The sequence below is a fragment of the Monopterus albus genome, unplaced genomic scaffold, assembly GCF_001952655.1.
Source record: "Monopterus albus unplaced genomic scaffold, M_albus_1.0 scaffold231.1, whole genome shotgun sequence".
Classification (NCBI taxonomy): Eukaryota; Metazoa; Chordata; class Actinopteri; order Synbranchiformes; family Synbranchidae; genus Monopterus; species Monopterus albus.
The window spans coordinates 429,026-453,566 of NW_018128111.1; the positions used below are offsets into that span (position 1 = coordinate 429,026).

At 42.5% G+C, this 24,541-nt stretch overlaps 3 protein-coding genes across 8 annotated transcripts in view; 2 read left to right on the forward strand and 1 right to left on the reverse strand.

Moving 5' to 3' along the window:
- The window catches only part of rab5b (RAB5B, member RAS oncogene family), a gene marked incomplete at its 5' end in the record, with an annotated part of 5,537 nt that extends 2,040 nt beyond the window's left edge, over nt 1-3,497 (forward strand). Inside the window, 3 exons of the mRNA XM_020620043.1 lie at nt 503-625; nt 1,562-1,655; nt 1,877-3,497. Coding sequence (XP_020475699.1) covers nt 503-625; nt 1,562-1,655; nt 1,877-1,992 — 333 coding nt within the window. The remainder of the gene's footprint in view (nt 1-502; nt 626-1,561; nt 1,656-1,876) is intronic.
- Nucleotides 3,498-3,720: 223 nt separating this feature from the next.
- On the reverse strand, nt 3,721-11,590 carry dbr1 (debranching RNA lariats 1). Of its 6 annotated transcripts, none has more exons than XM_020620040.1 (9): nt 11,510-11,590; nt 8,256-8,470; nt 8,046-8,170; nt 7,883-7,963; nt 7,720-7,805; nt 7,400-7,624; nt 7,196-7,273; nt 6,954-7,099; nt 3,721-4,889 (listed from the first exon to the last, which is right to left on the reverse strand). In XM_020620040.1, exons 2-9 carry the CDS (start codon nt 8,450-8,452, stop codon nt 4,130-4,132), a joined length of 1,698 nt encoding a protein of 565 aa, XP_020475696.1. In that variant the 5' UTR covers nt 8,453-8,470; nt 11,510-11,590; the 3' UTR covers nt 3,721-4,129. The 6 variants fall into 6 exon arrangements, with proteins under 6 accessions (XP_020475696.1, XP_020475697.1, XP_020475693.1 ...); XM_020620041.1 differs by lacking the exon at nt 11,510-11,590 and adding an exon at nt 10,442-10,515; XM_020620037.1 differs by lacking the exon at nt 11,510-11,590 and adding an exon at nt 10,173-10,258.
- On the forward strand, nt 10,654-24,524 carry armc8 (armadillo repeat containing 8). Its single transcript, XM_020620032.1, has 22 exons — nt 10,654-10,736; nt 12,337-12,413; nt 13,620-13,691; nt 14,523-14,665; nt 14,783-14,880; nt 15,025-15,117; nt 15,216-15,296; nt 15,415-15,490; nt 15,574-15,664; nt 15,764-15,824; nt 15,932-16,132; nt 16,219-16,314; nt 16,404-16,486; nt 17,098-17,179; nt 17,371-17,457; nt 18,746-18,838; nt 19,851-20,000; nt 21,751-21,846; nt 22,110-22,205; nt 22,373-22,445; nt 23,746-23,839; nt 23,925-24,524. Exons 1-22 carry the CDS (start codon nt 10,692-10,694, stop codon nt 23,956-23,958), a joined length of 2,022 nt encoding a protein of 673 aa, XP_020475688.1. The 5' UTR covers nt 10,654-10,691; the 3' UTR covers nt 23,959-24,524.
- Nucleotides 24,525-24,541: the final 17 nt, after the last annotated feature.

The window sequence follows — 24,541 nt, forward strand, 5'->3', positions numbered from 1 at the left end:
GCTCTGTGATTTTACGTGGCCTACCACTTCATGGCTGAGTTGCTGTCGTTCCCAATCGCTTCCACTTTGTTATAATACCACTAACAGTTGACTGTGGAATATTTAGTAGTGAGGAAATTTCACGACTGGACTTATTGCACAGGTGGCATCCTATCACGGTACCACGCTGACCATGTTGGAGTTCACTAAGGTCCTGAGAGCGACCCATTCTTTCACAAATGTTTGTAGGAGTGGTCTGCATGACTAGGTGCTTGATTATATACACGTGTAACCATGGAAGTGGTTGGAACACCTGAATTCAATGATTTGGATGGGTGAGTGAATACTTTTGGCAATATAGTATAGCAGTATACTATTCAGATCTGCTTGCATCATCTTAGGGAGTTGAGCAGCCTGCCCCTTAACTGATGAATAAATTCCTGTGTGTGTGATTTATGCCCAACAGCCACAACCTCTGACATGTGCTGGTGCTGTGTCTAACCTTGGTGTTGTGTTTGTGCAGGAGACGTTTGAGAGAGCCAAGGCCTGGGTAAAGGAGCTGCAGAGGCAAGCCAGTCCTAACATTGTTATCGCCCTGGCTGGGAACAAGGCTGACCTAGCAGAGAAGAGACTAGTAGAGTATGAGGTAACACACCCCTTTCCCAATCCTTCTTTGTGGGCTACAGCTTGAACTGAAACAGAACTGATTACCTTCAGCAATCACTAAAATCTCACTGAGATCAAGGTCTCTTTTACAAGAGAGACCTGAGGACAAATGACAAACACAAGATCACAATGGCAAAATTCATTCATTCGAAACAACCATCACATGGTACTCCAGCCAAAAGGCTGGATTACCAAACTGGATAAAGTGTGAAACAGTCCCAGGGCCTCAGACCCCCATGGTCCCCAGAGGCAAGATTTACCTGTCAGTTACAGTCAAAAATATAAAATATAAGTTGTAAAACTTCAGAGTCTCTCGGGGGAATGGGTGTAGCCACATTCCAGTCATTAAAGGCATGGTACCAAAGACCAGTACAGAGAACAACAACTTTACAGTCTAGGGTTTGACACCACTGGGACCATCAACTGTTTTGTCCCAGTTAATATGATGGGCACTGTGGTTGCTGTAGGTAGCCACATTGTGTAAGGCTGCTTCAGCTTGTGTTGTTGCAATACGTTGCCAGTGCATGTTAAAGAAACTGCACTTCCTCCTCTTTTCACTGAGACTGCAGTGGACCGGGTGGTTCACATGCAAGTTGTCCATTGAGGATATTTATACTATATTAAACATCTAAGGTTCAGCTGTAGAAGGGAGAATCAGGACTTTGCTTGAACGTATTGGACACGAAACACTTTTTTTTACCACTCCTGGGAAAAGTCCTTATAAGTCAGTTGTTGCTTGACTGCTACATTTAAGTAAACCTTGAACAACACAAACCTTTTCTATTGCAGAGGCTGCACTTCACAGGTCAGAGATTTACAGAGTGCCTGCTGATTGTCTTAGTTCACATCCTCTCAGCTTCAGCCTCGTTTATTTTGTCACGCTACAGCTGATGATTTATGTGTCTGTGTGGCACAGGAAGCCCAGACGTATGCTGAAGACACTGGCTTACTATTTATGGAGACCTCTGCTAAGACGGCCATGAACGTCAACGAGCTCTTCCTGGCAATTGGTGATCCCCCCCCCTTGCAGATATCAAATTCGACTTTTTCAACTATTTCTACCTTTTCCCAAGACTTCTAATTTCTCTTGGAATGTTTATTTTCTCCTGAAATAATCCAATTTTTTTTCCTCTTTGGTTGATATTATCATCTCTAAATACTTTCTAGTTACAAGTGGATTTTGTTTTTAATAAAAAAAAAGGCAATATGTCAACTTTCCTTCTAAATGCAGCCAAAAAGATGCCAAAAACAGACACTCAGAACCCCACACACGCAGCACGACATCGGGGCGTCAACCTCCAAGACCCAGACGCCCACTCTACCCGAGCCTGCTGTGGTGGAAACTAGACCTCCACAGCTCTCGCCAGTGTTCCACCATCCACTCCGCCACAGCCCTTCAACCATCCTGTCTCCCTACAGGGGTGGCCCACTCACCTCCTTAACCTCCATTTATCCTCCTGCCCAAGCAGAAAGAGAGTCAAAGGGGAGAAAAAGAAGAAAGGAAGAGCAAGCGGAGGTGGAGAAAGACACAGTACTTCACATCTGTCTCTCTTGACCAACAACTGAGCTTCTGCATTTGGAAACAAAACAAGAGGAGGTGTAGTGAAGGCAGCAAAATAAAGAATGTGGCACGCCTGTAGTAGCATTTAGCACTAATTGTGTATTTTCTTTAGTTTTCACTCTGCCTAGCAATATTTCAATCACAGCCTTGTTTGATTGTGTAAACCGAGCAGCGCACACTAACGAGCGGCCGAGACAGGAAGGGAGGCACAACGACCAGGGTGTAAAGTAAAAATGTTGGGTTGTGGCTGCTTTCTTCTCCTCCTTTGTCAGAGCTCACACCTGTTTGCTTTAACTCCCCCTAGTCCTCCGTCAGTCACATCCTGTTGTAAATAATGACACATATTGTAATTCACCACCCCTCTGTGTCTTGCCTGGCGTCTGGTGTCACTGGCCGACACCAGCTAGGACTCGTGGAACCGTTTGCCCAACATAATCCAGTTTGTGTGCATTTATTATTTGGTGTTTTGACTGCTGGTAGTGATGCTCCAGTGTCTCTGATGCACCTCTTTGTCTGTCCAGGTAGAATCTCAGACTCAGAATGCGAGGCAAACAGTTCATCCTAACAGAGGTCCTCATTGGATTTTTATTATAAGACTGCTCATTCTGCATTGTTTTTTTTCCATAGATATGTTTGACCCAGCACTTACTTGTTTGATGAACAATTGCTGTAAATTTGGTTGATTTTCACTAAGGACAGATATGAAAGCATCACAAGCTGCAGCTTTTACAGCGACTTGATATAAAGTGACATGAATGGATTACATCTGTAGCAGAAACATGTCCCTCAATCCCAAAAGTAGTTCTGCATGATCTATTTGGGGCCTGTAGAAGAAGGGTTAGGGACATAGTGAAAGACAGGAGGATAAGGAAAATGTAATAAACCTGTAACATGCCCTGCAGGGGAAAACCTGCCTGTCTTGTGCTTAATAAGTCTCCTGTGTCCTTTGTCCTGAAGCTGTTAGTGAACATGAAATCCCAGTGATTGTAAATGGTTTTACTGACTCTTAACTGAATATGATGCTCTTAAACCGGAGTCATGGCTGTTGTCCGAGGCTCAGCTGAAGAAAATGATAAAAGAATTGACACACACAAACACACAAAAAAAAAAAAAACAGAAGTGCCTATTCCCAGTTCTCTTCGAATCATGATTGGGGCTTTCTCTGTGCGCTTCCCTGACCCAGAACCCTGTCATTAGGCTACACTGCATAGGCTCTTTGTATGGATGTAAAGGGATTGTGTTGAATACACTGTATGTTATATATTATTGTCTTCATTTTAATTAAAGTGTACCCCCCACACACACACACTTACTTTATATAGCAAGCTCGTCGGCTTACTATATAAAATAAATTACACTCTCATTTGTTCTTCAGTGAACCCAAGTAGAAAATTAAGTTGCCAGATCACTAAAACACGACTTTTCACCTGCACTGTCGTGTTCAGTACATCTGTGAATGGCGCTGCCGCTTTTCTTTTACCTGCCTTGTGCCTCAGACAATAACGGCCACATTCTTATTGTTCTGTTTGCCAAGTGGCTCCACAGTGGTGTACAATGGCCTTTATTCGTTTTATAAAAGGTTATTTTAATTCTCCAGCACTTCAATCACTGCTCTTGTCTTGAAGTAACATGTACAAAAAATTAAATGAAACTCAAAAATCCGTTTTCTAAAATATTCTTGGTTTGGTTAAAATATTTAAAAAAGATGTTTACATTTTAACAAAAGCATTTTCACAGCTGTAATTCCCTCACACTCTGGACATGTACAGTCTGTTTTGGGGGTATTTTAAGAGCTACACTTTGTATAACTCATGGGAAGCTGTGTAAAATGTTTTGCAAGTTTTGCAAATTGATATATATGTAACCAGTGAAGAACTGTACACTCTGTCCTGGCTGGAATGAGTCCTCACCTCACCCTGACGTCTAATCCTGACACTCATCCTCCACTGCTGTATAGATGACCTGGTTCCTGCGTTTGATTCTGGGAGTCGTACCTCTGCTGCCAGGATTGCCAGTCTCATCACTGGTACGTTTTAAGGTGCGTGCAGCAGTGGCATCCTCTTCACCGCCCTCCCTGAGCCCCTCCCTGGGCCCCTCCCTTGCTGCTCCATAGAGAGTGCGGTCAGCTGCTGGGGTCGAGTGGGAGGGAGGTGGCAGGTTCATTAGGGTGGACAGGTGAATGGGCGACACATATTTGGGCGCCGGCAGAACCATGTGGCTGGGGGTGTGGAATTCACCCATGGGGACCTGAGGGAGTTCGTCTTCTACTGCTGCTGGTTTTAGCTCTGCCTCCTCTTCTATCCACTCATCCTCTAATGTGATCTCATCGGGATTCAGTGAACTCGATAACCCTGAGGTGTCAGTCGGATACTCACTGTGCTCGTCCACACTTCCTCCACTATTTCCATCTTCATCCTCCTCCTCTTCCCCTCCGGTGCTACTCTGACCTTGCCGCCGTTCATCATCTCCCTGCCCAACCTGGGCGTAGATGTCTGTGAGACCTAGCGTGGCACACAGCTCAGTTGTCTGAGGATTGATGATGTAGCTGGGGGCCGACTGGGGCTGGGGTCTGCCCGGGTCATAGGGTGGCACGGTCCTGCTAAAGTTGTCTGGAATGACAAGATCACCGCTGAGGTCCTCCACCACCTGCATCATATCTGCCTCTGAAGCTCTGAAGTCCCACCTGATGTTACAGAATATCATCAAAACAGCATGAACTGTTACTATGTAACATCTTTAAAAAAAAAAAAATCTTAAAACATGAATTTGATTTATTTGTTAGTTACTGTTTCCACTGCGCTCTGTGGTATTTTTGTATTGCTATCTTTTGGACCTGCACTGTCTGAGCCTTTATTTCCTCACCTGTATGTAACTAATCGCTGCACAAACTGTCTGTGTATACTGAGTACCTATACTATACTGAGTAATGTTCAACATCTAAATGTTGCCAAACCATAACTGCCCATAGCGGCTAATGTGTACATTCTCCTCAAACAGTAAAGCCTCCAAAGAACTAAATTTGTTTGGACAATGTTGTGATCACTCTGTGCGAATTTGTGTTGTAGCTGAATATCACATGCTGTGTAGACCTATAAACATCATCACCTGATCAATCAGCTGGAACACCTAGAATGCATCAGCTGTTTCCTTGTCACCTGTGCCTGCTCCTGATGATTACAGTAAAACTGAAACCTTGAGAAAACCACCACATCTGTCCTTTTCTGGAGTAACTTTACTCTTATATGTGCTGCTCAATATTAGTGAATCTCTTGATAACTATACCAGTTTGATTACAAGAACAGGTTCAGCTGGAATTATGACAAAACCTGCGTTTCTGCAGTGGGAACCTAATGAGCACAGACTGTATTAGCAATTTAATCAGTTAATCCAAAATGCTGCAGCCAGAGTACTGACAGGAACTAGCAAGAGAGATCATATCTCTCCCATATTAGCTTCTCTCCACTGGCTCCCTGTAAAATTCAGAATAGAATTTAAAATCCTTCTCCTAACATACAAAGCCCTTAATGACAAGGCTCCATCGTATCTTAAAGACCTCATAGAGCCTTATCATCCTAACAGAGCACTTCGCTCTCAGAGTGCAGGTTTACTTGTGGTCCCTAGAGTCCACAAAAGCAGAATGGGAGGCAGAGCCTTTAGCTATCAAACTCCTCTCCTATGGAACCAACTCCCAGTCTCAGTTCGAGAGGTGGACACCGTCTCTACCTTTAAGATTAGACTTAAGACTTTCCTTTTTGATAAAGCTTATAGTTAGGGCTGGAGGTGACCCTGAGCCCTCCTTTAGTTATGCTGCTATAGGTCTAGGCTGCTGGGGGGCCCCATGATGCTCTGAGTTTCTCTCCCCTCTCCTCTCTTCCTATGCTTCTAAGGGGGATTTGTTGGGTTTTCCCTATGTAATAATAGTGATAACAGTAAGGTCTAGACCTTACTTTGTAAAGTGTCCTGAGATGACTTTTGTTGTGATTTGGCGCTATACAAATAAAATTTGAATTTATCAAACAGCTGTTGAACAAGCAGAACATAAAATTGTCAAAGTGATGTCTTCACCACGTTGCCTGCTGTTCACTCACTGAAGTCATCGTTTTACCTCTAAACCAATGAGAGAAGTCATTGTTTACCTCTAAACTAGTGAGTGTGTTTACACATCGTGCTTGTATTCCTAAAGGTTAAGGTGCGAAGATGGTGATATTTAACCAATCACGGGTGACCACTCTGTGAGCACCCTGTGGAAGGAGTGCAACTTTCCTGGAACTCAATTTTACTACTACCTCCTGAGGGGTGCTGAAATTTAGCTCCTGGTTTGCACCTTCAAAGTGGGCGAAGCGCAGTGGAAACAAACGCATAACCTAGTGAGAAGCTGGTTGTCTTTTAGTGTTATCACCAGACTGCTAAGACGGCCTTTCAACCAGTTAAACTCACAAATGCCTGTTTTTGTCTATAGTTGGTACTTGGGTGCACTCTTTCATCTGACTGCACTGGATCTGCCTGCGATCTTACACTTGTTCAGGCACCTGAGAGCTCAAACTTTTACATGTCACTATTAACATTTAATTGTTTAAGTTCATTAAAAAAAGGTGCATTATAACTAGAAGAAAGGCTTGTTTTTTAATGTCTGGTTGCTGCAGGGGTTGCATTTACTTCTTTTCAATTCAGAAATCAAAACAATATGTCACTGGTTTGGGAGTGTCCAAATATCTGCATAGAGGTGGATGTTTGATTATCTGGGTACCGTTGATGCAGGCCATTATTCTCTGGGGGGTTCCAGGGATGAGGAGTGGTCCTCTGTAGACTGTTGGTGGCCTTCAGAATAGCAAGCCATTCGGGATCATACTCAAGACCCTCTGATGAGCCTGGTCTCTCTGGAACATCCACAATCTGCAACACAAGTATAAATATCATTGCTTAGAATTATCACCCCATATGCTGCAGACTGTGACCTTTGTATATATAATCAAGAGAACTTTCTCTCACCTGTAAAAATTCCCTATAGGGCAGACATTTATCCAGAGACAGGAATTTGGTTACACGTGGGGCAGCGTTATCTTTAGGCTAAATACAAGAGAATTCAGTGAGTTGGTTTAACAATAGTAGATTTGATTGGTACCCAGAAATACCAAGACCACAAGCTAAAGTGAAGCAGCAATACAGTGAGCTACAGAAAACTATCACTCTCACCTGATGCTGCATAACAGCGGCAAATTTCACATGAAGATGAGCAGAGAACCAGTAGGTGGGCTGGAGGTGTGTGAGGAGCTCCTCAGCAGCAGGATTTCCCAGAGTGTTGGACTCCACTTCCTGACGCAGAAACCTCTTCTTTCGCAGCAACTCCTCTGTACTTCCATAGTAGTAGATGCCACGAGGCCAGTCATGGGTCATGAAAATGTCTATGGGCATCTGGATCTTAAGAGGTAATAAATGTTTATGAATCAGCAGACAACATTTCGATACATAAATAAGCTGTGTACAAAAGAACAAGCTGAATTTATGTTATTTACCTGTTTTAGTTTGAAAACTTCAATATTTCTGATGTGGTAAACACTTCGAAGCGTATCAGGGTTGTATGGAGGGAATTCATGGTGACCTTAAACAGAACACACTCCTTGTAAATAAACCACACAATGTGAATTATTTCAGCCACTGAAACATCAAAAGACTCACCTTTTCTGTAGTCACAGAATTTGAAGATTCCGGATAAGCCACCAATTCTAATCCCTCTGTAGCGAATAACACCAGCATAACCTGGGGACACATGGTCAAGCCAGAAACCTAAGAGCTAGACAGGTAGGCAGAATATCAACATCTGTTGTCTGCAGGTTCCTACCCAGATAATAAATGTTGGGTGCAACCCAGCCTCCATAGGGCAGCTCCTGCAGATGGTTGGAAGCCTCGTGGTTCCCTCCAATGAAGATGGTCAGCACCGGAGCTGTCTTCTCTCCAGAGTAGTATCTGCAACACAGGCAGTAATATTAAAGCTACAAATGCTCTCACTCATATTGTGCACTTTTTTAACCATTAAAAACAAACAACTGACTTGTAAAAGGTCTGCATCATTCTGTACTTGACTGGTACTGCCATGCACTCCATGTCGCTCTCATTTCTCACTGCTTGAAAGTCTCCACAGCAAAGCAGCAGTTCCACTTTCACCCCTTCCCTCTTCTCCAGGTAGCCAATGGTCTCATAGATTTTATCCAGCTCACCATGGCAACAGCCTTCGATTGCAATCTTCATGCTGCACAAACAGGTAAGCTGCAGATTCCCAGAGAAAATCACACTGAAGTTTAGTCTGTATTCTCCACACACAAAGATGCTGAGGCCTTGGCACAACCAATCACAGTTTGAAGCAGTGGCAATAAATCTTAAACAATCAATCGATTAATTGATGGACAGAACAATAATCAGCAACTATTCTGATAATTAATTGTCATTTTAAAGGAAATTACTGAAAAAGCATCAACCATTCTCTGATTCCAGCCACTCAGACAGAGACTGCTTATCTGAGTGAGCAAAATAGCTCCTACTGTATGGGGTTAAAAGGTCCCTGATATAGTTTGGGGCCTGACCAGGTAACGCCTTAAAAGCCTCCAATAACATATTCACCTTACAAAGAAAAGCATCACATCATCATATTTGTTAAAGCAGAAATAGCAAATATTTTACATTTATTTAAAAATGACATTATTTGATCATCAAAAACATTTGTTGATCAACTAATCAATTACTTGCTGATGGTTGCAGCATTAGTTCCTGGTTCTTCTGTGTTCTACTTGGTCACAAATTGTAATAAACTATTTTTGAATGGTTAATTGAACAAAATATTTGCTTAAGTTACCTTAACCAGTAGAATATTGTGCTAAGAACTTTAACTGTTTTCTAATCTTTTATAGATGACTGATTAGTTAATTGAGAAAACTGATTAATCAACAACTAAAATGATTTTTGCGTTGTTTCAGCCCTAAACCAGTTTCTCAAATTATTGTACTGCTTAGCACAGCGGTGTCATATTGTAATGCATAAATTGTATAAATTTATCAAAGCCTTCGTGAAAAAGTAAACTGAAACGAAAGTAAAAGGAACAGATGCTAACCTGAACAACATTTTTAAAACATTCAATAATAAAATTCAGAGATGCGCCCGGTATTGTGGCACAATAGCTTTGGTCTTTGGCTTCCTACTGATTTGAAAACATCCGGGTACTACCAGACCACAGTTTTTATTATGACAAATTGGGGTGATGTTACTTGATGTGACGTTACCACATATCCTTAGCAATATTTTGTCCAAATCAGTCCGAGTACTAGTGCTGCGTTCGTGACATGTCGTTCATGTTAAAGGTTAAGTGACAAATTAGCCACATATCGAAAGTTGCCTAACTTTAAAATGCAATTTAATTGTTTCAAACTGTTAGTGCAAAACGCAGTAGCATTAGCATAACCTATCATTAGAAATCTGACAGTTGGGAATAAACGTTACTCACATTTTATTGTGTGAACACACAATAAAATTATGTTACAGGTAACTGACACAAAGTAGCCTTAATCGCATCAGACTACACTGTTGACAGCCACCAACGTGGACTACTGCGTGAACGCTCCCAAGTTGCTCCTATGGGAACTATTTCCATCTTCCCCATTCTGCCGACATGACATGAACGCAGCATTTGATCCTGCCACGACGCACAATTAGCACCTATGAAATTAGAATCAAAACATAGTAGGCACCAGCTAGCTAAGATACCATAACGTTACATCGTGTTGACTCGAGCCCACAGCAAACATTTTACTCTCACAAGCATACCAGAGCAAAACAGGCAAACGAACGGTGCACTTATCGCGTCGAATAACTGAAGAATATGTCTGTCAGCTTTTATAAGCTGTAATCCTACAAAGTGTTTCTTAAAATCATTTTTATGTTAGACTCACAAGAGATACAAAAGAAACAATTTTCCCACCTCGATCTGTCGCCCATAGCGCATGCGCGATACGTCACCAACTTAAGTAAACCACTGTTGCTCATCGGCAGCAGATTCCACCTCATATTTCGTTAATGCGTTTTTTGTGTGTTTACTTATTATGTTGTAAATAAATAGATATATTTGGTATATGCTACGTACTGTGCATTGTTTTCCATTTTCCTGTATCCATGAAATGTTTTTATTGATCAAATTATTATATCGAAACTAGACACATCATCTACGTCACATTTATAAACAAAATTTACCTCATTGACAAATTCAGTATTTGTCAGACAGCTCGCCAAGTTAGCGGTGGTGTATGTTGTTGTATAGCTACTGGCATTAATTACAACCGAGCTTATAGTGGAGTATAGTGACCTGTTTTTATAATAACGCTAGCGAGGAGCTAAGCGATTGAGGTGCAGCTACTTTTTAAAAGCCACTCACAGCTACTCTGGGGGGTGGAGTGTCTGTAAAGTGCTGCGCCGATTGGGGCGCTCGATTCGGGGAAGAGAGATGTCGTGCTTGTTGGAGGCCCCTCTCCGCATCAGTGTGCTATCTGTGAGTATCACTCACATAGTTTCAAGTAGCATTGCCAAATGTATACAAGGGTCACTCCAAGTGCGAGCGGCTATTATAATTTGAGTAATCACATGAAGCCATGACCTGTCAAACTATGAAAGGTTTGGGTGTTCTATTAGCCTGCAAGCTAAATTAAAGGCTTTGCAACATGTAGCACTGAAGCGGTGCGTCTACGTAGTTATTGTTGAGGTTGGTTTTAACCAAATCTCTCCCCGATAGGCGGGGGTGCTTTGAACATGTGAAGGGATGCACGCGGGTAATGCCCGTTCGTCCCGTCGGTGTATTGTGAAGACTAATTCAAACGAACCTAATACCTGTCAGTGTCACTCGGAATGAGTTAGCAGCTAACGGCTGTAGTAAGAGTGCTTTCACCACTTTCGAAAACAACCAAACATGTTTAGGGAATACATAATACACAATCGCGAACAAGTTGCAAGAATACGCGTTTTATTCCAACCATATGATATTATTTGCCCGTAATTATTACATTTTACTAATCGCGATGGCAAACTTAACGTTAAGCTAAGTAACGTTAGCTAACCACTAGCATACGGTTAAGCTAACGAAGTACTGGGCGCCTAAATAGCCTTACTTCAACAGGAGTTTTTGGTGGCGTGAAATTAGCTCTGTCAGCAGCCAAAAGACTAGAAATTACTATGGTTTTGTAATTTATTCCAGCAGGTGACCGTGGCTGCCAGGTGTAACTTAGCGAAAGTTAACGTTAGTTGGATGCGTAATGAAAATGAACATACTTTGGATTGCTGTGGTGAAGCCCCTACCCATTAGGAACATCCAGAAAGGAGACTGTGCTGCAGGCCAAGAAATAGACTTTACCTCGCCCCAAAAAATACTCTCTAATGTTGGGATCAAATTCTAATCTTATGATATTATGTGAGGCTGAGGTACATAAGCAGCTTCACTGTTGTATTTGCAAATATTTATGCTAAACATACTATGAAACAGATAAAACACACACAGATACAAAAAAAAAAGATTATTAAAAGCAGCTTCTTGGAGTTAGAGTGTGCTGAACACCTTGTCAGCAGCTTGTTGACACCACAAGTAAATAGCAGCAGCCTGTTGTCAGCTGGGAGAGGTTTACTACTCTGGGCTCTTGTGGAAGGTTCTGGTGAAAGCTGTCAGTGATACAGTATAAACAAAGTTTTTCTGGTGTCACATGCAGTCACTGGGAACCATAGGTGACAACTTTTAAAGGGTCCTGCCATGGGTGCTGCTGTGTGTCATTATCTGCAAGTAATTTAAAAAGTTTTTAAAGTTCTATGATTAAAGGATTGATTTAATATACAGTAGTTTGTTTTGCTAGTAGTTTTTCTTAAAATTCTTTATTTTCCATCTCAAAATATTCCTAACACATGGTCTGACAAATGTCTTCCCTCAGCTTTTTAAATTTAGTTTGTAGATAAATTGATCTTATATGAAAACAACACTAAAATGTGCACAGTATTTTTGTCATTTTCTGTGTATATGTAAGAGAGAAAGGGAAAGGCATGAGAATCCCTCACTGAAAAATTGTCAGTGAATTTTGTCAATAATGTTTGTTAAATTTGTCCTCCTTCAGGAAGTCACTGCCACTAGCCGCCATTATGTTGACAGACTGTTCGACCCCGACCCACAGAAAGTGCTTCAGGGAGTCGTGTAAGTCCACAAGCACTCAATATATACTGTATATGTATGTTGTTGTCACTTATGCAAGCAAGGAAATAATATTGTTGTGCAGTAAATTAACAGCCTGTGCCTTTGCTACCTCACCAGCTGTTTTATTGGAAGAGTGGAAATTTCATTCAACCAGTGTGTTTTCAGCACACTCAGAGGTTTTATTCTTTTCTTGACAAACACTGATGATGATCCTGCAATGAAATGCACTGGTTGAATGAAGTTCACACTCTTCCAGTAGGTCAAATATCACGCACAGATCTTAAAGTATTTTGTAGAAAACATTAGTGGTGGTGCTGTGTCTGTAGAAGCATGACCCCTGTGTTTACATGCACAGGCTTTCATGTGATGATCTATTTCACATTCTACTGCCCAGTGCAACGTCATCTCTCTCACTCTGTCTCAACTGTGGTGACCTGGACTCTGACTATTTCAGGAGACTAGCTCTGGTTGCGACTTGTACCGCTCCATTAGTCAAGCACCTGACTGACTTGACTGCTTGCTGCAGCTGTAGATTTCCACTAGCTTTGCTCACCTGTTACTTGATATCATCTGGGGGACTTGCAGAGCAGAGGAAATGCTGCTTAAATACATTAAGTATAAATGAACAGGCCCTTTCTGTATCCTATAAGATAATATGGTACATTAGATGATGTCGCTCATGACCTCTGCTGTGCCTTCATACTGCCCATACCAATCTCTCAACAGTTGACTGTTAGCTAAGTTTGTCATCAGAGTAAACCACTGGCTGAAATGCATATTTAATGACATACAGTGTGCTGCACATAAAGCGTGTTTCTTACTTTTAGAATCAAAGTTACTTTTTCTGACTCGTTCCAAAAGAATATCAACAAGAATAAGATGTGAAGCAGGGGAACATAAATGCTGGATTGTTGCTCAGTAGGTCATTCTGTACCCTTTAATATCAGAGCAGGTACTTGCTATAGAATGCAGTTCCCAGATTATTACCTCTTAATTCCCTAACTTCACATCTAGTTCTCTTGTAGCTACACGTACATTGGTACATATTACACTGGTACATCAGTACACTGACTGTAAACTGGGATGAAGTACGCTGTATCCACATATAGATGTTGTTAGTCATTATAGTGAAGCCTATTAAAGGTACTTCAAATGCATTACTGAGAAGGTAATCATCTGTGTGTGTGTACATGCCTGACTTCACAGTGACATGAAGAATGCTGTTATAGGAAACAACAAGCAGAAGGCCAATCTGATTGTCCTTGGAGCTGTGCCCAGGTACAGTATATATCATGGTTTACAGTTCTGTGTTAAATCTACACAGAGCCTAAGCCATAGGTTACATTAAGTGGTCTACGCCACTGTGAGCATTTATAAGGTGACAAACGGAGTAGGTCATATTGGAGTTAACACTAATTGTTGTGGAACAGCAGTTATTTGTACTGAAATGACTGCAACACAGATAAGAGAGAAGACCTTGGAGGAGATGGTCTGTATGAGCATTGAACCAACTGAGGCAGAATGAGGGGGATTTTCCGTGCTTATCCGGCCACTGAGGGACATGAATGAGAAAATGTGATGTAACCAATCACAGTTGTTGTTGCCCGCGTCGCCATGATGTGCAGTTAAATTTCTGGAGAGGTGCACGTCAGGCTACGGCCTAGGGGATGAGGCTATGTTACCAACACCGTAGGTACGTTGTAGAATTAATGCAGAACCATAAATCAAGCTTATCTCTGCACACCTTTCCACTTCCTCCTCTGGTACATCAGTACACCCGGTAAACAAAATGCTTATAGGATAACGGTGCCTGCAGTCCACATGTTGATGAACTCAACTCAACTGATGGCTCCAGCCGTCAGGGGCGGGGGGGGCGCAAGTGTCTTGCCCAAGGACACTTCGACACGTGGACTGCAGGCAGATTCGAACCTTCAACCTTCTGGTTGGGAGACGACTGCTCTACCCACCACACCACTGTGGAAACAAACTTTCCTATTTGTCAAAGCTACAAATTACAGCTTGCTCAGTTCATCTTCCCTGTAACTTATAGGTTAGTTAGCACATTGTACAGGGAACTTCAGTGTGCGTGTGTTTGTTTTTTGGTTCCAGGTTACTGTACCTGCTCCAGCAGAGCTCATCCAGTCTGGAGCTACGGACCGAGTGTGCCGTAGTGCTAGGCAGCCTGGCCATGGGCACCGAGAACAACATCAAGTCCTTGGTGGACTGTCACATCATCCCTGCTCTTCTTCAAGGTTGGAGAACAAACACCTTGACCATACATGCATATATTTACTGTACAGGACAGCAAATTTGGTGACTTGAAGAGAGACAGACCTATGCAGTACTGTGCCTGTGTTTTGTGCTTGTAGGTCTCCTGTGTCCAGATCTGATCTTCATTGAAGCTTGTCTTCGATGCCTCAGAACGGTTTTCATCAGTCCTGTCACCCCTGTGCAGCTGCTCTATACTGTAGGTTGTCTTGGACAGATTCTGCTTAAGACCTCACGTATCAGCCTGGCAGGCATTTAATAACAAGTTCCTGTAATTACATATTATGTAAATGTAAAGATTTAAGTTTATTGTTTATTACAAGTACGTGTTCTTTGTTTTTAGGACCCCACTGTGATTCCCCACCTGATGTCTCTATTGAGCCGCTCACAAAGAACGCAGGAGTACATCACACAGATCTTCTCCCACTGTTGTAAGGTATTTGTTGGTATTTGTTCACACACAAGTACAACAGAGTGAATCACACTTGTAGCCAGACCAGGATTCATTGTTACCTGGACATTTGTTGTCTCCAGACCCCAGAGCACCAGACGGTTCTTTTCAACCATGGTGCTATCCAGAACATTGCCCCTCTGCTTAATTCACCCTCTTATAAGGTATATGCCCTACTCTTGCTGAGTGTGTCTGTTTACCCAGTTGGATGATACACTCTTTAGTGCTCAGTAGTTACATCTGTATGTCATTTTTCTCCTTCCACCCTTACTGCCTCTCCAGGTCCGGATGCAGGCGTTAAAGTGTTTCTCAGTCCTGGCCTATGAGAACACTCAGGTCTCAGTGACACTGGTGAATGGTAAGGAAATTTTTCTTCTTGTCTTTTCTCGTCTCGTCTCGTCTCGTCTCGTCTCTGACTTTGTCTGTTGTTGTTATTGCCAGTGCTGGTGGATGGCGAGCTGCTTTCTCAGGTATTTGTCAGAATGATGCAAAGGGATCAGCCCATTGAAATGCAGCTAACAGCAGGCAAATGGTGAGTTGCATAAACCCACACGAACTATTATTCATTATTAATATGACTATTTGCTGTATATTTTTCCTTCAAATGTGCTGTCTTCTTCTTCTGTCCCAGTTTAACATACATGTGTCGAGCAGGTGCCATCAGGACAGATGACAGCTGCATAGTCCTAAAGGTCAGGTTTTTCTGAGACCTATTCAGCTGGTCTTTTTAAGTTATCATTAGCACATTATATTAGTGGCACCACTTTATTTAATGGCCTCTGACCTGTTTTTAATCCAGACGCTGCCATGCCTCGTGCGAATGTGCAGTAAAGAGCATCTGCTTGAGGAGAGGGTGGAGGGTGCAGAGACACTGGCCTACCTGATGGAGCCCGATGTCGAGCTGCAGAGGATTGCCAGCACCACTGACCACCTGGTGGCCATGCTGGCTGACTACTTCAAATACCCCAGCTCTGTGTCAGCCATCACTGACATCAAAAGGGTGGGTCAGGCATCCATCAGTTTTAAAGATGTCACTTGCTGACCTTGTGCATCAGTTTACTCTCTCTGCCCTGTCTGTCACTGCAGCTGGACCATGACCTGAAACATGCACACGAGCTGAGACAAGCTGCTTTCAAACTTTATGCCTCGTTAGGCTCAAACGATGAGGACATCCGCAAAAAGGTGACCTTTCCTTGGGTGTAATTTGGTTTGCATGCTTAATTTTGTACATGTTTATATTCGGATCCATCCTGTTTTCATTGTTTCTTCAGATCACAGAGACAGAGAACATGATGGACAGAATAGTCAGCGGATTATCAGAATCGAGCATTAAAGTCCGTTTAGCAGCTGTCAGGTACAGTGCAAAGCAAGTCTCTTACTACACTGATGATGGCACCAACATTGGTTTGACTTGTCGCCTGCTCTAGTCTCCTTTAGAATAGTGATTGGGATAAAAAAATTTCTGTCCAAACCTGACGCAGTGCATCCCTCGTGCTTGACTCTGATGAGTCAAAATGTCAAGTCTCCCCTGAACAAAGCAGACAATTAAGTGCTTCAGCCGAATATTTGTTTGGATAGTCAGATTTGTTGGGTTTTCCTTATAAAAGTGTAATGTCTAGACCTTTTAATGTAAAGTGCCCTGAGATGAATGTTGTTGTGAATTGGCACTTTGAAATGAACTAACTAGAATTTTGGCCACACCACTGAACACAAATATAGTTATGCCTATTTAGTGTAAAGTTTGACCTACGTGACTGAATCCTGCCTGAACATGATTTCTACATTTAGATTTGGGCGTCCACCCTCTAGTCCCCATACAGTACCAAGGATTTTACATTTGTCACAGTTTTATAATAGTCTCAAATCTGAATGATGCATTCAACTTTTAACTGGCTGAATTTCTACTAAATAACATGTAACTGTGACTAAACTCTCACTTATGTGTTTTTGTTTGGTTTTGTCTAGGTGCCTTCACAGTCTTTCACGATCGGTGCAGCAGCTGAGGACCAGCTTCCACGACCACGCTGTGTGGAAGCCCCTCATGAAGGTCAGTGGAGTTTGAAGGAAATCCTGTGACAATATTTTACTTAGCCCACGCAGCAAATCCCATTTCTGTACTTCTTAGAGCAGAAATTGTATTTGGATACTTGTCCCTTTACTTGGCATGTGCACAGCTGTGTGAATGTGAAAATAAGTAAATGCCTATGAAGTAACCTGGTGTGCTGCTGCTGTACGTAGTTGTTGCAGAATGCCCCAGATGAAGTCCTGGTCATGGCATCCTCTACACTATGCAATTTACTACTGGAGTTCTCACCCAGCAAAGAGGTACACACTCACACACCTTCTCATACACATGTACTTAGAGTAATGAGGTTGTACTCCACTAAAGTGGCTATAGGCTAATCGATATTTTTATAAAAATATCTGACGTTAGTCGTAGCGATGAACCTATAGAGAATCTGCAGCGCCCCTCAGCAAATTTTAGCTTATTGTGTAGCTGTCTGGCCAGCACCTTTACTGTTGTATTTTGTAGCAGAGAAGATGCTCTAAACAGCCGCTTTCCACAACCTGCTCAGTAGCAAACAGCAGACAGACACAGTCTAAGACAAGCTGGTGAATAGAGTGGAGCATTTAGCAGCTAAAGAGCCAGAAACTTCCCCCCAGAAGTGGTGGAGACTTAAGAGGGTTTTCACATTAGGCATGATTGTTTTGTGCCATGCCCAAGCAATATTTCTCCCCCACAGGTCTGCTTTCACATTAGAAACATTGTTCCATGCCCCAGCACGTTTGCGTATGTACACAGTCGATACAGGTGGTAGCAGTATGCACATGGCTGGTTTGCAATCCACCAAGAAAAAGGATAAAGATAATCACCTTTATTTGGCAAAGCATGTTAGACACACAAGGAATTTGTTTCCGGTACAGAACTGATGGCAGCCATCTGCGGTGCCAACTCACACCAATGGCTCTAACCATCGGGGGCAGCTTGTGGTTCAGTGTCTTGCCCAAGAACACTTCAACGTGTGGACTGCAGGCACCGTGATTCGAACCTCCAACCCTCCGGTTGGGAGATAACTGTTGGCGAATACTTCCTTAAATTTCATAGTTTTTGTGTGTAGTATTCACTTGTCTTTGTATGTTTTTGTTGGCTCAAATTTCATGCAAGCATTTTACTTTGTCAATCCAGAGAGATCTTTTCGCAGCCATGTTTGTTATCTGAAAGAGTCGGATAGTTACAGTATAACATAGCAGCCCACTTCCATGTTTAAGCATGGTTGCGTTCACATGTCCCGTGGACCGTACACATGAATCATGCTTGAGACCACCTCTTCAAACAGACTTGGGCATGGTGCCCGATTCTGGTACCCTTGTGTTTACACTGATCAAAATGAACTGGACTTTGGGGTCAAGTGTATTCAGTTCTGGGCCTGGGTCTCTAATGTGAACCCACCCTAAAAACAACTACAGCTATTTGCTAACCTCATTACCATATCAACTAGAAAGATCAACATGTCAGTATAGTGTTGACAGCTTGTTTCTGCTGCCCCTGAGTGGTCAAAACCTCAGCTATTGCCATTCAGTATTAAGTATATGTTACTGTGTGTGTCTGCAGCCCATCCTGGAGTCAGGGGTGATTGAATTACTATGCAGCCTGACCCAAAGTGACAGTCCTGCACTGAGGGTCAATGGAATCTGGGCTCTTATGGTAAGAAGAGGATTTTAAAGGTGCAGTATGTGAGATTTAGTGACATCTAGCGGCAGGGTTTGAGATTGCCACGTTTAGCATGTATTTAACAGCCCTCACAGGGATTAACATAACTGTAGGACAAATTGTGCAGCTGCCTTGACCAAGCCAAAGCTAACAGCAGCTCACTTGACTGCAGCGGGTTACCCAACACTGGCCATGTTCTGCCTAAAACTTTCAAAGCAAAACTTGAATTTAGTTTAACTTTACTGCAAAAAACTGAATCCACATTGAAAAGTGCGTCGTGAGCCGCATGTTGTGTCTTTGTCATCAAAACGGTTGTCTGTCTGTTGGCAGGAGAAAGGGTCTTCACCAGGCAGACAGACAGCACAAATGTGCTGGACAAAAATAGTTTTCATGTAGGCTTGTCAGGAAGAAATCCCTTATTTATGTAGCCTATGGATGTATTGATTTGTCTCTGCTCTACACAGGGTGAAAGTGAAAGTGAAACTCAAAGCAACCTGATTGAGTCAGCTGTAGAGCCAAGGAAAATCAATAAAAATGGGATTTCTGCTGTTGTCCAGTAGATTTGTGCTCATTCTAAGCTAAATAAAATGCAACAGTTCTTATTTTCTGGTGATCACACATTAATGAAAACATAATTATGCATACTATAGCCCATTTCTGCTAATGAAACTTTCTAGATCTTACACACTGCACCGTTAAACCTTATCTTGACAGACTCCTTTTACAATTCAGGCTTTATATGACCAACAAGGCTTCGCAAAGATCAGTGAACTTGTGACTGTGTTTCAGGGGTTGTGCATGTTTAGATATTATAAATTTATCAATTGATCTTGTTCTTTACTTGTCTCCAATCCCCTGCACAGCTCTCACTATCTACTGTGCCATGTTTAAAGTAGTCCATATAAAGTTCTTGGTTAAAAGTGATGTCAGTTGATTTTGACATTGTCACACCCAAAGTTATTCTGCCAGATCGTTTCACTTCAGTACAAAACATTTGTGTGTTAAGAACATGGCGTTCCAGGCAGATCAGAAGGTGAAGGTGGAGATAGTTCGGTGCTTGGGTACAGAACAGTTGTTCCGCCTGCTGTCAGACCCCGACACCAATGTACTCATGAAGACCCTTGGTTTGCTGCGCAATCTGCTGTCAACACGTCCGGTGAGGCGCACACACACACACACACACACACACACACACACACACATGTGATAAGAGACTTAAAAAACAAACAAAAAAACCATTATTGCCCAGTAAATGAAAGCTTCACATGGGTGCTGTCTTGTGTCCATATTGTTTGGACAATAAAATAATAGCTTTGAATGTGCAGAATGTACAGATCATTGAAGTACTGGTGATAAGACAGAACCGACTTCAATATATGATCAACTTTAGTGTAAACCCCCTTTTTTCCTCTTTACCACAATTTTAACATCCTTACATAAGTATTGTGTAGCCAATTCAGTCAGAACAGAGTGGCCTGATCCTGCCCTATTGGAGAGAATTTTCAGTTGGAATAAGAGGGGAGGTGTAAACCTTTGATAATCTGTTCAGTAGGAAAATATTAGCCATGCGAACATTTGATCTGATCGCCTGTCTTGTTGGAATAAATGTATCCTTTCTGCTCATGTTTGCCATATGTAGGGTAACAGTAAGTGATTCCCAAGGACAGAAACATGGCCTCAGCAAAACAAACTGATGTGTGGCCATACTGTAGGTGTAGTGCTGCCTGAGCGAGAGTGCAGCAAAATGATGCTCTCCCTCTGTTTTTTCCCCTTTTACTCCAAGTGATGATAAAGAATGTTCACATACTCCAGCTGATATTCATATACATCAGGGGTTTTCAACTAAATTGTGACCCAGGAACCACCATTCTGACTAGAAAGTAGCCTGAGGACCACTGTTGTGGGGTGGATAGAGCAGATGGTTACTATTGTAATCCTGAAAGTCATCTTGGCATTTCTACTGTAAATTGTACATATCTGTATGAATCTGATTATTCACAAACAGTAATACATGGGAATTAGTTTAAAACAAAAATAAAAAAATAAGTCCTACAATGAAACGTTATATTGAATGCATGGTCAGGGACTACATGCAGTGCCTTCATGGACCAGCATGGGGCTACAGACCACTGGTTAAACTCCTGATGTACAGAGTAAAGAGCCAGTCATCAGTAAAGCTGTGTCTTTGCAAGAAAACCAGTCAAAACAAACGGAGTGGTAGCATTTCAGCAATGCAGTATAGCTGTGTCGTTAACTAATAAAAATGACAGCCCAGCAAAATATCCTGCCATTTTTTGGAACAATAAAGATGGTCAAAGTGAATGATTACGCAGCCACCATGGTTAGCTAACGGGTTGTTTACATGTAGTGCTAGCAAACACCGATGACAACATAACGCAGGTGGAACCACTTTGCACATGTCAGAAAGGTTGTTCTGAAGGAATGCTTTGAGCATGTAAAGCGGTGATCAGTGTCCATGTAAACGGTTAAGTTGGACTCTCTAATGTCCATGTAACCGCAGCTAATGATAGACCCTCTGGTATTGTCTGGCTCCATCTCATTAAAACATTCAAGCGTGTGCACAAAAACACCTACAGGAGTAAAGCAGCCTCCCTGTAGGTTTCAGTGCTATGATAGGTCTGTACATACTGTACCCAATATAGCAGCCAGTGAATGTATATAGACTGCATTGGCTTGCAGGTTGATTCAGTGATGTCCCATGTGGGCTTTCCTGTGGCTCACAAGAAGGTTGTACTAACTGCCCTTCGCACCAGCCTCCATACATTCTCACCTTCTCTGTAGACATGAATACGTGACATGGAATACACTGTCCAGGAATCTAAACTACAGTATACATACTGACTCGCTCCTGCTTTCTGTCTGCTCCTGACTTGTCACATCATCAGCACATTGACCAGATCATGAGCTCTCATGGGAAGCAGATCATGCAGGCAGTGACCCTCATCCTGGAAGCAGAGCACAGTATAGAGGTCAAAGAACAGGTGAGCTCTCCTCTGGCTTCATGCTTACAAATGCTTTCCAGATCCACAGCTACATGAGAAACCTGCACTGCAGAGTCATTTTAACACCCAGCACATATTATAGGCTATCCATCTGGGATCAGTGTTTATTCGGTGGTATTTGTAGAGCAGGAAGCACATCAGGGAGAATCCGTTGGCAGTCTAGTTTTTGTTGCCCTGAATCACAAAGAGCAAAATGTTCAAATAACAGCACTAATGTAACACTAATGATTCTTTTCTGTCAGACGCTGTGCATTCTAGCAAACATTGCCGATGGAAACACGGCCAAGGAACTCATCATGACCAATGACGACATGCTCCAAAAAATCAAATACTACATGGTACTTTGCATAACGCAGCTCAGCCTTGTTCTCTGTTGATCAGATGAAATGTTTGCAGTTTGTTGCACAACTGAACACTACACTGTTACCCGTTTCATAGCAGTTTGACATCGTATTGAGGCTTTTGTTCTGTTTTTCTCACTTGTAACTTTTGCTTGTTACCACAGGGGCATTCGAATGTGAAGCTGCAGCTCGCTGCCACTTTCTGCATCTCGAACCTTATCTGGAACGAGGAGGACGGTAGGGGACACATCACACAACTGGAAGGATCAATAAAGGAAGGAAGGGGAAGAGAGGAGGGCTGATTTTTTTTTTTTCCATTATCAATTAATTTGCAGATTTTTTTATTTTATTTTTTTAATTGTTAGGTCAATAAATGTCAACAAATGGTGAAAAACAGTCCAAGAGCCCAAGGGTCCAGTCCAAAACCCATAGGTATTTACAGTATGTGCCTAAGTATTATATGACAAAGGGAAGAAGTAGATCCTGTCTTTTGGACCTGACCTAAAACTGTCTTGTGGGAAACTTACCTGAACCTGACGGGCATAAATTAAGTTTCAAACTAGAGAGACCTGATCCCAGGCAGACTCGAGAGTAAGCAGACCTGACCTGAAGATAATTAGACCGGATCCAAATTGTGAGTGACCTGAATAGAGAGAGACACGCAGCAGCTTGAAGCCTTTTCATTCAGTTAGATCAGTTAACATGCAGCTGTGGTAGAAAAGAGCAGCGGTATAATGAGGTCCTCAGAACAAATGTAAAGTCATAGGAACTAAAAACAATTTCTTATACATTTCAGAGACATTCATCCACATAATGTAACATCCTAGTTTCACCACCTGCACCAGCGATAAAACATTCTGCAGCCGACTGAGTGATCAATAGACAAATGTTCCAATGGGCTTAACTTCTGGGAATCAAATTCCAGAGAACTATCATTTAACAGCAGAAATCTCGTAGGCTCGACTTTAGTTCCCTTATCAGAGCCAGCAGTTCCCAGGCCTCATCCTTCCTTTCACATGATACTGTGCACACTCGGGTCCATTTGGTACTGAACATACTGACACACAGACTGAGACAGACAGACAGGCAGTAAAACAAAACCCGGCTTGGTTAGGTTGAGCAGAATTTGGACCCAACTTGTCTCAGGTCCTGTGTGTTGTAGCTCTGTCATTGCTTCACTGACATCCTTCACAAAGCTGTCGTGGAACATGCACGGTCACGGAACAGGCACACACAAGCTGTTTTGCTGTGATAAAGTGAACACACCTTGAGAAAACCTCCAAACCATCCACACCACCTGCTCAGTTTAGAACAACAAGAATCATGCGTTGTCTGCGCTGGATAATGAGGTGAATCTTTCAGAGCAAAGTGAGCTTGTCTGCAAAACACTGAGATTCAGGGGCTTTAAATGCTTAAAGAAGTTACAAAGAGGAACTCAGAAAACTTCAGAACAGTTCAGTTAGCACAAAGCTAAAGTTGGGTTGTACTGTAGATGTTGGACTGAATGAACGTTGCTCTGCTTTCTGTGTGACATCAGGTTCTCAGGAGCGTCAGGACAAGCTGAGGGAGATGGGCTTTGTGGACATTCTGCACAAACTCACCCAGGCCTCTGACTCCAACCTTAGCGACAGGTGGGCCACAGTAGCAAATCACAGCAACCTCTCATCAAACATTTCATAAATGGCTGAGCAGAGTGTGTGTGTGTGTCTTGCTTAGGGCGAAGACGGCACTGCAGCAGTACCTAGCGTGACCTCTACTGACAGCCTAACAATCCCCGGGAGGACGCCTGCCACTGGTTCTGCTTTCTTTTTGATTTAATCTTCAGGCTTCTTTTGTTGCACGACGACACCTTTTGTGGACCTGTGACCGGCCTCCCCTCACACCCCCACTCAGTACCACCAACTTGACAGACTTGTTCACTCCAGACCTGATCCTGGAGAGTTTGATGCTGTGGTTGTTGAGAAAACAACGGTTTGGAGGGTTTTGCTTGTTTTTCCTGTTTATTTTCTTCATCAGTGATGAAGCAATTTTTTTTTTTTTTTCCTATTTGGGACTTTTTTTTCCTGTCTCTTGGAGTGCAGCAGCCTGGCCGCACCGCCCTGGTGCTTTTGGACTCCTGACTGTGGGGCTTCTGGTCTCGGAGAACCAGACGACGAACATCTGACATGAGCACGGCTGTGAGACAGCTAAGCTTTGCAGTTTTGTTTTTGAATTTTTAATTCTAATGATATTAAAGTTTCCTTAATGCAAGAAAGAACACATTTAGAGAAACACAAACTGCCTATTTTGGGTGTTTTCTGTTTTTTGTGGATACATACCTCGTAAATATATTA

Excerpts from the sequence above, each read along its gene's own strand:
- dbr1 (XM_020620037.1), bottom strand. The coding sequence starts at position 10,196 with ATGCGCTATGGGCGACAGATCGAG. Across the intron at positions 7,274-7,399 it reads CCGCTGTTATGCAGCATCAG|CCTAAAGATAACGCTGCCCC; the intron begins GTGAGAGTGATA and ends TCTTGTATTTAG. Across the intron at positions 4,890-6,953 it reads AATAATGGCCTGCATCAACG|GTGGGACTTCAGAGCTTCAG; the intron begins GTACCCAGATAA and ends CTGTAACATCAG.
- armc8 (XM_020620032.1), top strand. The coding sequence starts at position 10,692 with ATGTCGTGCTTGTTGGAGGCCCCTCTCCGCATCAGTGTGCTATCT. Across the intron at positions 15,118-15,215 it reads TCTTCTCCCACTGTTGTAAG|ACCCCAGAGCACCAGACGGT; the intron begins GTATTTGTTGGT and ends TGTTGTCTCCAG. Across the intron at positions 17,180-17,370 it reads TGTGGAAGCCCCTCATGAAG|TTGTTGCAGAATGCCCCAGA; the intron begins GTCAGTGGAGTT and ends TGCTGTACGTAG.